Genomic DNA, 13,580 nt, shown 5'->3' with positions numbered 1-13,580 from the left:
TCCCCCCCGGTTCAGTTCGTGCTCACTCCGCGATACTTAAAAGGGAATGAAAACTATGTAGTCATTAAGTGTGAGGAGCCGCACATTATTCTGACCAGAAAACCAGAAAACCTATATTGTATCGCTTGTCTAATAAAATAAATTCAAATAATCATGAGCTGCCTGGATGTAAAACTAGAGTTGTATTAGTGGTTGCATTGATTGATACAAAGGGGACTGGGATCCCTGTTTTCAACCGGAGCAGAGGTCATTTGTTTAGCTCATTCGCCCCAGAGTTCGAATGAGGGCCCCCCCCCCCCCCCCCCAAACAAACAGGACTATCGGAGGAAACGCTCCAGGGTTTGGTTTAGAAACGGACCCGACAGCCCAGGTGTGAACCCCCTCCCCCCTAAAGGCTCACCTTCCCCCAGTCCCGCTGGCTCTCGGTGGTGGCCGAGGGCATCTTGGCTTTCTTCTTGCTGGCCTTCAGCTTCTCCCCGGCCTTGATGACCTCGCTGGTGTCGTTCTTGCAGGTGGGGCAGTACCTGGGGGTGGGGGCACAGCGTCCGCTCAGTTACAGTGGGTAAACAGTGGAGCACGGTGGGCTTGGACGAATGACGGGTGATAGATATAGACGGGAGAGGGGTGACATGACGCAGCTGATTCAGTTCAAGTGTTTCACTGAATTCTCGTGTGCGACCGGGGAGTCACTTTGGCCGTTTGTAAATAACTACAGCTGTGGCGACAACTCCGGCCACCAGAGGGTGCCAAAGGGATCACTAGTGTAAATAAAAACAACGTTAGTTTCAGATATGGATCATTAAAAGGTATCACACCACCAGGTGTGAGTCTGATTAGCCGTTACCAGCCCCTTTGAAAACCGGCCTCTTCTGACGCCACAAGTGGGCGTGTCCACCTCGACGTGTACTGGGTAGATCAGTCTACCAGTCTACCCAGTGGACTGTAGCAAACGGTGCTCATCCGTCCGTCATTCATCCAGGTGGACTCGCCCACTTGTGATATCGGAAGGGCAGATTTTTCAAAACGGTACGCAACGGCTAATCCCACTCCTGGGGGTATAATATGTCACCTCATGACACGTCTCCCGACCGCCCCTCCCCTCGTTCCCCTGGGCCCCAAACCCCCAGACACTACAGGAGGGCCCCCCCCGCGACGGCAGACTGACCAGTCCTCGTCGTCGGGGATGGTGGCGAGCGGCGGGCTGAGGCAGTAGATGTGGAACGCCATGTTGCACTCGTCGCACAGCAGCTGCATGTGGGCGTCCTGCTTCCCGCCGCACACGCAGCACGAGCAGAAGCGGCACTCCGCGTCCGGGTCCGCCCGGCAGTGCTTGCACTCCGGCCCGCTTTTCCCTGGAAGGGATGGATGGATGGATAGATAGATAGATAGATAGATGAATACCTCATGGATCATGGAAATTCAATGATGTCTAACCCTAACCCTATCCATATCCGTCTTTGTCTGTCAATTTGGATCATTAAACATCACCTTCAAAATGATATTTGAAGTGGATGTTGGTGTTCCACCTGCAAAACAACTAAAAATCATAGCCCACTGCAAGTCTCTGTGTCAATGACCAAACAGTGATGTCGACGTGCACTTCAACCCATTTAGTTCCCCTACCCTACCCTGGATAACTGTTATATTTTTGTCGACACATAGCAGCCCAAAAATGTTGTGAATAATATATAAGAATGCCCTCACAAGGTAATTCCATATGGATGGAATCTGCTGACCATAGCAACAGGAAGGCTCCGTCACTTGATGTATGTAATGTGTTTTTTGGACAATAATGGAGAGTGTATTAGCAGCGACTGAAAGCAATATAGTGGATCTGCTGTGTGCAGACGAGAGAACACCGCTTTTATCCCCGTTTCATTGAGGGTGTCGACAAGAATAATAACCAAATTACTCTGGCCTTATCGTAAAGTTATGTAAACAGGCTGCCCCCCCCCCCCCATCCACCCCCCAGTATCAAACATTGTTTTCACAGAAATAATACCAAAGGGTTGAAACAAAAAAACAGTACTGCGAGAAATCAGGCATAGATTTGAATCTCTTATATCATGAATACATCTATGTATTTACTGATATGTAGGTGTCGCTGACTTGGCAACCCAGATTTGATTCAGTTATCTGCATTGAAAAATACTGCTGGAAAAAGGACAGCAGTATTTTTCCCATTAGGAAAAAAAAACAAACGTATTTTGACTTGAGTCATTAATTCATCATTCATGATCCTCATCAGTATCACCATAACGAAGGAGAATAGGACACTGTTTGGTCTGCCCTGTCCCATGGCACCAAAGACCTACTTTTGAACTGCCCGTCCGCAGCAGACAACGCACGGGCCCCCGGTATCTCCACCTGGTAGACCTCGTCGAGGAAGTGGACCTTACAGTCCCTGATCACATCTCCTGAGCCCCTGGGGGAGAGGGGGGGGGGGGGTAACACATTAATGAGAGGGTTGTGGTGAACAAAGGCGGGCAGGGAACGGCAGAAGAAAAAGGGTGCCGATAAAACTGATGGAAACCAGAAGTCTCTTGTTAATCAGTGTCTGTTGGGCAGGACTACGGCGGAGCAATATGCTGACAGAGTCTGGATGATGCAAGCGGCGGTAATCAGGAGAGCCTCTGGATTCTGCTATTGGAGCTGTTTTGGAGAAACGTCGAGATATATCGGCTCGGGAGTCAACAACAGGGAGCACGGTCTTTTCGAAATCCTTACGTTCTTTATAAGATTTCTTCCTCATAAAGATTTACTTTTATAGCTATTTATCACCTTGAAAATCCACCTGTTTACAATAGCTTTAATTAAGCTTAAACACTTAGTTGTATGCTTTATTAATATTTAAACTGACTTCCCTGAATCCCTGAAAGCTGTTACACCTTTTTATCATTGACTTAACTATTTTTACAGTATATCTATTGTACTTGATTGTCTGCCTCTTGAAAAGCCTCATAATCATTATTCTCATGAGGTGTCCCACACAACTCTGCAGAAACCCTTTAACAGTAAAAGTCCTCGTTATGAATAAAGAGTACAATTTCCTGCCAAAAATCGGCCAATTCGCCGCGACGAATGAATCAGAAGGCAGTTATCATTTCAATAAAGAAATGAAAAGGACTCCATTTCCCATGATGCCCCTTGGCCGTTCCCCACCGACCCCAGCAGGATGTTGACGCGCAGCTCCTTGCTGGTGCGGGACGCCTGGTTGAGGGCGTGCACCTCGGCGTCGAACCAGAAGCCCCTCTCCTCGGGGGTCTCCAGGTTGTGGTTGACCATGACCCGGAGGCCGGGACTCAGCTGGTCCCAGCGCAGCAGGGTCCGCGCCCGCGGCCGCACGTGCACCGGCAGCATCTCCACCACGCCGTTCTCCGGGTAGCTGGGGACGGGGGAGGAGAAAGGTACTGTGGGTGGAGCGCAGTCGAGTTAGGTGGAGTTAATGTAAAAGTAGGGTTAGCACTAACCCCACCCCCCCCCACCCCCCTCACGGTCGCTGACAGGTGGAACAGTGAGACACTTCTCGATGGAGAAACATAGGGAGGGTTGGAGGGGGGGAGGGAGGGAGGGAGGGAGGGAGGGTTGGAGGGAGGGAGGGAGGGAGGGAGGGAGGGAGGGTGCATTTCTTTGGGTTGTTTATTTTCAAAAATGTGTTCTCTTTTTTTTGCTCAAATGTTACCTACTGCAGCTTTAATATGTTCTTCCCTAAAATCCACAGCGTTTCAAAAAAAGTACCAGTGCCACAAGAAACTAGAAGAAATAACAAATACAAATGCGGAGTGCAGAGAGTCGGGTGCAGTGGTTTCCCAGACGTTGTTCTGCCGTGACCCCATTTATTGGCCTAACAATAGTGACCAAAAACAAATGTGTAAGAGTCTTAAACCTCTCAGTTCATTTTCATTTTCCAATCTAAATGGGATATGGCATACAGATCTTTCCAATTAACAAAAAAATGACTGCAGTTAGTTTTTCTTCTTTTAAATATAAACTATATCTTCCAGTAGGTTTAATACGGTCGTTCAACGGACCCTTCCACATCAGCAGCAGCCTTCTTGGTCGTTTACGAAAATGTCAACCCCCCCCCCCCCCCCCCCCCCCCACATGTTAGATAAATGGTTGTGATTGGCTCAAACCAGGCCAGGTCCATTGGCAACCTCTCTGAATGGGAGGGGGGCCAGACCATCTAAGAGCATAACGTAACCATAGTGATACTGATGATCACCCTTTCTATCCCAGGATTTAACACTTGGTGAGGAATTAGAACTCGAGCCTTATTCACATTCAACCTGATTTGAATGGAGTAGCATTTACTGCTTTCTACTGTAAGGTTGTTTTACAGTAAGATACAGTATGATGTCAATGTGAATAAAGGCTGTGGTTGATTCAGCTCTTTATGCAGTTCTGTAGTGTATAACCGTGTCCATGGCAACCCCATGCAACTCTCCATCAAGAGTCTAATCGAAAAAAAGGGCAACCCATATTATTTAAAACTTCATGTGGTTTGAAATCCCAGAATGGAGGGAAGGCTTGGCCGATCAACACGTTCCTACGGCAACACTACCAACGTCAGTCTCGTAGCGACCCGGCTTCGACCCACTCTCCTGACCATACTCACGGTCCTGCCCATCAATAAATGAAGTACATTTTCATAATTTTGGGAATAGGCCAGATCGATTTCTGTGACCCTGTGGCACCGGTGAATAAGGAACCTCTGCTTCGGTCTTAAAACAGACAAGACCACCTTCAGTGGACCACCCCTCAGGTGTGTTTTCACACTCACACACACACACACACACACACACACACACACACACACACACACACACACACACACACACACACACACACACACACACACACACACACACACACACACACACACACACACACGTAAATGGGATTACCGCACAACTGACCGGTTAGACCGGTTTGCAGGCATTACGTTTTTTGTGTTTTCTTTTAAAGTCGTGTTTTGCACGACAGCAAGGCCAATTTGTGCGCAGCGAGGGCACTGCACACGTGTAACGGGGTCGCTTTACATTTTGTTGTGCTTCATTGTCACTTACACAAATGACCCTGGATTCAGCTCAGCCAATGTGTTGCTGCGACTATGCAAGTAATCCGTCCATTCGTCAGAGGGAAGGGATTCTGCAGACCAGCGCAGCCAGACCAACAGCTCTGCACTACGTGGTTTGACTGTGTTTTTGGCCACACATCGTATGATGCGCCTCCCCCAAAAAGGGCGTTTTGGATTTAGTAATTGCGTAAGGCTTGTGGGGTAGAGGGAGACAAATACAAACAGGGACAAGAACACCCTGAACCATACATGTATACATGTGCAATTGCCCCCGATGAAAGACCGGTGTGTAGTCTTTATCACGTCTCCGAGAATATTGGCATGTGTGTGTGTGTGTGTGTGTGTGTGTGTGACTCAAAATGTAACAAGTGCATCACAAAAGCTCGTCGTGTTAATGTGCCATGAATACAAATGAACGGAGGTTGTGAGGGAAGTGAGTTAGTGATACTTAAGCTGCGTGCTAATAATCCGTCTGATTTTATTAGTCTGCAGAGGCTACAGTATGCTTTAACGTGCTCTTAGTGTGTAGTGGATGACTTGAAGGGGAAGTGCAGGGTTTTAAAAATGTCTAATTTGAAGCATTATCAAATGAAATACAACGTATTTTGTGATATATATGTAGTGGAGTAGGGGACTCCCGGACACTATACATAATATTGTGTGGAATCCATGTCGTCTATCCAAAGAATATCCTATAAAACGCAGCTAAACAAATCATTAGGCGGAGATACGTGACATTAATGGAGAAATGAAAACGATTTACGTTATGATTGGGTGTGCGTGTTCGTGTGTGTGTGCGTGTATTTGTGTGTGTGGGGTGGAAGGGCTGTGTGTTGGGTGCATGTTCTGGGCTGAAGTTGTGCTTTGGGTCATGCATATTTTTATGCATTTGGTTTGCTTGTGCACAGTTGTAGTTGGGCTGGAACGGATTCAACGGGAGATTGGGGAAAGCATGATGGATTTCATGCTGAATTAAGCTTTTCAGATTATTTCTGTACTAGGTCAATTATAAAATGATTCCTATCGCTGATTGTAAGCATTCGTCAGCATTTCTATTATAGGATATTCATAAACACTCTGGGATTGGAATATAGACAGCGTATTGTTATCTTAATAAAACGATATTCCCTGCATCATTATTTACCAGTTGCCAATTGGGAAGAACTCTAGATCACAACAATTTGAAATAAGGGGAGGAAAAACACATCTGAAAAACACATTTTCCTGCTTGCCAAGCCTAAATATTATTTCCCTAGTGTGACATCCTTTTATAGTAACCGAAATGCAGACCGAGAAAAAGGAAGAAAAAAAAAACATGCTCGCAATCACACACACACACACACACACACACACACACACACACACACACACACACACACACACACACACACACACACACACACACACACACACACACACACACACACACACACACACACACACACAGTAATTACAGAGCGAGAGGAAGGAGCAAAGGACAGCGAAGTGAGGACTCCGCGAGCCGAGCGGGTTACCATGGCAACGGCAGCTTCTGAATGAATCTCCTGAAGCTCTCGAGCCAAAGAAAGTGAAACAGACGAGTCTAATTTGGAGCAACCCGACTCCGACGGCCAAACATCGCAGGACTCCCGCGCACATATGTACACACACGCATGTAGGTATATATACACACGCACGTACATACACACGACCACTCAATAAAAACCCACACAATTTGTGGGATTTTATCCAAACTGATTTACATCCCAATTTAAAGCACTTCATTTAAATAAGTTCCTTGTCATTACGCTCCCCAAACATCACTCCATCAACGCCCTTCACACCTGACGTCTCATGTTGTGTGTGTGTGTGTGTGTGTGTGTGTGTGTGTGTGTGTGTGTGTGTGTGTGTGTGTGTGTGTGTGTGTGTGTGTGTGTGTGTGTGTGTGTGTGTGTGTGCGCGTTCGTACCAAGTGTTCTCCGTGCCACCCATGTCGTTTCTGACACCCAGCCCCCCCCCCCATCCCCAAAATCGAGCCCCGGCCGCCGTACTTACTCGTCATATTTAATATGGTAGACCACGTCCTCCTCGCGATGCCTGCTGTCTGCGGTCGGCGCGGGGGCGGGGCCTTTGGCGCCCGCAGAGTCCGTGCCGGCGGCGAGGGGGGAGGAGCCTGTAGCGCCCCCCGCGGCCAGCGCCGCACCGCCGCTACCCCGGGCGGCGTCCACACCGCTGTTGCCCTGGGGGGGAGGGGCGGGCTGGACTCCAGACTCTGCCTCCAGCTTGCCGTTAGTCCTTTTGGGGGGCCGGCCCACCTTGCCCTTGACGGGGACCGGGGGGGCCTTGGTCACGCTCTCCACGCTGGCCTCGAACCAGGCGCCCACCGTCACGTCCCGGCAGTCCACCAGCTCGTTGATCTGCGGGGCGGACACACACACGGAGACACACACACACACACACACACACACACACACACACACACACACACACACACACACACACACACACACACACACACACACACACACACACACACACACACACACACACACACGGAGAAACACACACACACACACACACACACACACGGTTTGTGGCGCTCCCTTTGTGGCATTGGGTTGAGGGAAGACAGGGAGGCCATTATAGGAAACACGCTTTCTGCTTTGTTGCCGCCCGCACAAGGTGTTCATTTCAATAAAACCGAATCGTTTTGTGCATTAACATTTAGACCAGCCTGCCTACCGAACAGACGGCTAGGATTCTAGATGGAGCATGATGCTCCACACGATTGACAGATCGTCACATCCCCCCCCTCTCACCCCTCCAAATACACCCTTGGTTACGTGCGGTTTAATTTCTATGCATATCATGGCCCGTCCACAATGAAGCTTCCCCATATTTCATTCTAAGATGTGTGTGTGTCTGTATTTATGAGGGAAAAAAATGCATGACAATATTTATATAATGAAAAAAAAAAGGTCAACTCACATCCTTGTATATAACTGCAAAAAAAACGACAACATTGCTTTAATCCCTACTAGAAGGAAGACATTAGCATGCTAGCTCTGCTACAGAGCACTAGTATCTACCCATCAGTTCACCCCTCTCTTCAAAACCCCGTCCTGTCTCTCACCTTGTACACACCGATACCCGGGTCCACCAGCGCGGGTCGGCTGGACGTGGACGGCTGGGTGTCCGGTGCAGGGTGGGACGGCTTGGACCCTGACCCGGATCCGGACCCCGTACCCGACCCGTGTTTAGCATCGGCAAAGTTAGTGGTGGCAACGGCCGGTTCTGGCTTGGCTGTGTTGCACTTGTTATTATTATTGTTAGCCAGGCTGCTAGCGACGGTACCGCTCTTATTGTTGTTGTTGTTGTTGTTGTTGACGATGACGCTGGTAATGTCTGTTGCGTGGGCGGGGCCGGTCTTGGGCAGGGCGGGGGGTTGCGGGGCCCTGGCGGAGTATGACCCAGGACTCGGGGAGTTTGAACCGCAGGGGGTGGCCGTAGCAGCGGCCGCCGTCGGGGGTCTGTCCATAGGGCCTTCCCGGGGGCCCGGGGCCACGTCCCGGGGGTTCTCTCTGGGGCCAGGGGGTCCTTCGGGGGGGTCCGACTGGGAGCGGATAAGCAGCTGCACGATGTCGTTGAGGCCCACGCTGTAGTCGAAGAGGGTCTGGCCATCTTCCATCTAAAACAGACACACACACACACACACACACACACACACACACACACACACACACACACACACACACACACACACACACAAAATGGTGAGCATGAAAATACAGAGGCATAAGCCAAGGAAAGCAGCAGTGTGCTCACAAGTAGATCAATTCATGCAAATCCATTTATTGCGGATGTTCCCCCCCCCCCCCCCACCAACCCAGACACCCATATGATTTTAAAACAACTGTGCCACTCGATGGAGCGAAGGGAAAAAGGTCTGACCGCGGCGGCTACGGCGGGCTCTACTCAAGGACAATGAGAGAGTGCGGCAGGGCGGCGGACAAACGTTCTACCTACGCTCTGAGACGAGAAGAAGAAGCGGCAGACTCGTCCTCTTCATGGCCGGGGCAAAGAGCGCGGGAGAGACACTGGTGTTTAACCCGGGCATCCCGGCCATTTACATCACTGATTTACGTCACTGCAAACCCCGATCCCAGATACTGGTGTGTGCGTACCATAAAAACCACCTACGCACAATCTCTCAGTCACAAACAACCCCCCCACTGCCCCTCTCATCCCACCCCACCAAACACCACCACCACCATCTCCCGCCCTCCATTACATCCCACGAGGATTCATATCCTGGGCATTGCGGATGGATTCATAAAAAAAAATAAAAAAACAGGAAGCAAAACAGAAATGGCAGCTTTGGCCGAAGAATAACCCCTATAATTATTTATCTCGACTGTGAGCACAATGCCACGACGCCCGGGACCTCGTGCCCAAACGGAGGATGTGGAGTCGAGTCGTTTCTTGCACGCAGTCGGGTTCTCCTCCGCCACAAGCCCTTTGTGTTCGTGGCACACCAGCATGGCCGCCACCACTCTCTCTCTCTCTCCCCCCCGTCCCCCCCGTCCCCCCCGTCCCCCTCCCGTCTCCCTTTTGTTATTAGAAGGTAAGGGTAGGCGAGAGGCAAAGCCGTCGAGGGGGGGGGGGGGGAGGGCGAGAGAGTGCGAGTCAGGGCCAATCTTCCATCCCTCCCTGTTATTTGATAGTCTCATGAAATTGAGATCAGACGCAAAACCCACAGTGGTGGTGTTTACGTTGTGTTCTTCACCACCTGCCTGTCTCTGTGCCCATCAGTCTTTTTAAGTGTGTAATGGTGGCTCCGGTCTCCCCCCCCCCTCCGTCAGTAAGAAAGAAGCACGCGGGTTCAGGTTGTGTGTGCGTATGTAATATACGTTTATAAGATAACGAAGAAATGGAATTCTCCCCCGCAGCCCAGCACACGCACCACTGCTGGATTCAGACGAACGATCCCGATTTCTCAAGGCAATGATTTTAAAATAAACATGACACATGCAACACGGCTGGTCTGGTATGCAATCACACGGTCGTCGATTAGTTACTACAGAATATCAGATGGGTCCCTTTGCTTTGCATTCACGTCCAATTCAACTGAGCCGTACCGCTTGAAACAGACTTATATGTTATCGGCCTGTTGACCCCAATTTGTGGTTTTATATCGAGTTGGCTGGGAAATCACATGTCACACTCGAATGAAAGATGTTGTTAATAAGCAATACAATACGATAAATATGTGTACTTATCGTATTGCATTCAAGCCACATTATTCCAGCTCTGTCCTTGAATACCCAGCCAATCGTATATACTGCAGGATGGGTTTTCAGACATTACATCAATATTTGGATACTTCGGTTTCGTCGGGTTGCTTCACTGAAGGGTAAGAAGAGGGAAAGGCCGACTGCTTGAAGGAGTCAAACACACCCTGCAGAAATCGCCACTGTGGGATTGCTTCAAATTGACGGGAAGTCATGTTTTGGCACCAGTTGCCGTGCTGCTGGGTAAGGAGGAAAACAATTAAAATGCTGCTGACGGCTGGGTGTCTGACAAGGTTGTAGACTACCAGGGACAGAGAACAAATGGCACACAATGTATGCGAGCCGCTCTCTCACGGCACCCGTTTCCAGCAGGGCTCCCATGCGGATCGACGTGCTATCCGACACCTGGATGTCTGAATCTGACAAATACATTTTATTTCAAAATCTTTTGACTGTACTGCCGGAATTTTGTGGAGCCCACGGATCTGTTTCCGTAGAAACCAGAGCCGCAGCGCTGTGCTGCCGCAGCTCTGACTGAACGACACGTGAACGCCGATGTTCTGCATTACCCATGCAGAAAGCTCCACGCTGCTAAGAAGTCGGAAAACGTTTTGTGTTTGGTGCAGAAAATCCTTTCCAGGGCGTCCAAACCCCCCCTCCTTCAATCCTCCAATAATTATCCTCTGTCCCGCTCCCTGCACCGAGGCAGATGCCGTCGTAAAAGAGGCGGTAGAGATCAGAATTGAAAGAATATATAGGCCGCCATCCCGAAACAGACAAAATGGGTATGGTTGTCGCAGTTTAGGAACGGCAAAATGGTGGCTGCTCTGGTTTAGTCTCACATGAGGGTGGTTTCAATCAATGAATTTCAATTGTACATATAACCTAACCAAGTAACCTAACCGTCCTTTTCAAGAAACACTTCACTCCAAAATCCATAACTAAAGATGATCCACTCGAGTCATTCCCCACTGTTGAAAGATGCTTAATTGGTGATATGAATTCCTAACGTGTGTGTGTGTGTGTGTGTGTGTGTGTGTGTGTGTGTGTGTGTGTGTGTGTGTGTGTGTGTGTGTGTGTGTGTGTCTTCCGTCTTTTAAATCTAAATTTGACATCTTTTGTTGTCAAATTTGTCTTGATGACAAATTATCATAAAGAATGAATTTAGCAGGCAGTTATCATAATAAGCAGGCCTGGCCTTTTAATATATGCATGCCATTAGTTGGTTCATTTTGCACCATATCTCACATTTAATTATTGAGCACTGTGCAGAGGCCTGGAAATGTGTAACTCCAATTCATAGCACTTAGGAATTAGGTGGTTATCATTTTTGATGAGTGCAGCTAATAATACGTATATTAGCTTATAATAAAATATATTGCCTATGTTCAAATTTTACAAACATTTATTTGAAAAGTATTACAAATGCAATACAAAAGAGAGTTGCAACTCTATTACTATTCTTACATCCTGAGTTGCATGTTAACACGCTGCTTTATTAAAGCTGATTTCATGTGTTGACAGTGGCAGTCAGTCAGAGGGTCCGTAAAAAATGACTTTAGTGCAAGGCCCTTAAAATAGGCCCTCGCATACTACAGCGTGACTCGTGGTTTTACCAACGCTGATCGTTTGGACAGCATTCCGGTGGAGCCCCAGTCTGCTCCGAAATCCCATTTCCACGGCCATTACATTGTTGAAGCAGTCTGGGGTGAAAACGAGAGCTGCAGACAAATAAGTTTGGCATGGGGCCTGTCCTTGTCTCACCCCAGGAATAGCATCCACTGAGGATAAAGTTCTGGCCGTTTATTTTTTTGGGCAGGGTGGGGGGGAAAGGGGTTCATGCAAACCAATCATTCATGATCATCCATTGCACCCAGTCACAGTATTAAAGAACAACATGGCTAATGTGACGCTAGAACATACTTAAGATGACAACCTACTAGATTGTCAATAATACCACAAATGAAAAGCGCTAAGTTGCCGCCATCTTGTTCCACAGACAACTTGACAACAGGCTGTAATCAAGGGTACAGGCAGAAAGGCTGCAGTTACGTATATGGTTTGTAAACATCTTCAATTAGTTCATGTTATTATTTTCCATAAACTAAGGGCTACCAACACATATGTAACCGCCCACAACACGTATAATTGAGGCATGTATCCTTGGAGGGTGGATGCTGTGAAATTGTACTTGGCAGCTACTTGGTTCCGGCTGATGGCTGGCACTATACACCGGAAATCCATAGCGACTCATTGTCTGCGTTCAGGAAATTCATTCAAGACCAACAGTCGCGTCCTCAATGAATCAGCCCAATTAAGATGCCATGCCAGCCTGTTGAGATACATAGATCATTTCAGCCGTCACAAACCCTGTGTATTTTCTAATAACCCCCATTTGTTTCCTCCAAAAAAACACAGCCGTTCATTCATTCTCCCATGAAGAAAAAGACGGTTCTTCCGTAACATTCCAAATGTTCCAAGTACATAAATTAATTGTGACTCAAGACATCTGCTGAGAAACAACTGAGCCTGTGATTTTTAATGTGTCTTCCCTGCCCTCTCCAACCACAGGAGCCCGACCAATGCCATGACTGCCAGAGTCAAGTCCAGGGTTTGGCCCTCCCTCTTTGATCTTGTTGGCACATTATGCACAAGATGGCAAATATGCAGCGCCCTCAGACTTTAAAAAGGGACAACACATGGACTTTTAAACCAGATATTTCTATGGTACGGATCAGGACCAAGTTTGTTTGAGCTGGTGCAGTATTGCGGTACTTCGCTTCAGTCGGCTGGTGTTGGGGCGCCAGTGGCAGTCAACAAACACGAACGAATTTTTTTTATCTTTTTGTAGGAACGGGTTCCAAAAAACAGCAACCATTATTTATTATCATTTGTCAATGATAAAATAGGTAACTGGGACGTCATTTTATTATAAATACACCCCTGCTTTTTGTTTCTTACTGGTATATTACTGAGTGTGTGTTCACAACTTGTTGCTACAACATGCTACAACAAAGAGCTTACAAAAACGAGACAAATCAGTTAAATGACAACACAAATGACCAAGGAAAAATCTGATAGAAAAATCATTCTTGCAATTGCTATGGACTTCTGGCCTTGCAAAGCCAGCATAAACCTCAGGGTTTATGGACCGTCGTTTTGGACTTCAGATATTAGTCTAGACCTTAGCCCAACACAGGCAGCGAAGGATCCGAACAAAATTCAGTTGG

At 48.1% G+C, this 13,580-nt stretch overlaps 1 protein-coding gene across 2 annotated transcripts in view; it reads right to left on the bottom strand.

Annotated features, from left to right (window-relative positions):
* The window catches only part of LOC132455923 (E3 ubiquitin-protein ligase UHRF2-like), a 32,395-nt gene that overhangs the window by 15,600 nt on the left and 3,215 nt on the right, over positions 1–13,580 (bottom strand). For both annotated transcript variants that reach the window (XM_060050008.1, XM_060050009.1), the window contains exons 2-7: positions 8,193–8,747; positions 7,115–7,476; positions 3,167–3,385; positions 2,316–2,425; positions 1,166–1,352; positions 401–524 (exon numbers count right to left, since the gene is read on the bottom strand). In XM_060050008.1, the coding sequence (XP_059905991.1) occupies positions 401–524; positions 1,166–1,352; positions 2,316–2,425; positions 3,167–3,385; positions 7,115–7,476; positions 8,193–8,747 (1,557 nt within the window). The remainder of the gene's footprint in view (positions 1–400; positions 525–1,165; positions 1,353–2,315; positions 2,426–3,166; positions 3,386–7,114; positions 7,477–8,192; positions 8,748–13,580) is intronic.

The sequence above is a fragment of the Gadus macrocephalus genome, chromosome 4 (genome assembly GCF_031168955.1).
Source record: "Gadus macrocephalus chromosome 4, ASM3116895v1".
Lineage (NCBI taxonomy): Eukaryota > Metazoa > Chordata > Actinopteri > Gadiformes > Gadidae > Gadus > Gadus macrocephalus.
Note: the sequence above shows the minus strand (reverse complement) of the source record. Positions and strands in the feature narration are given on the sequence as shown.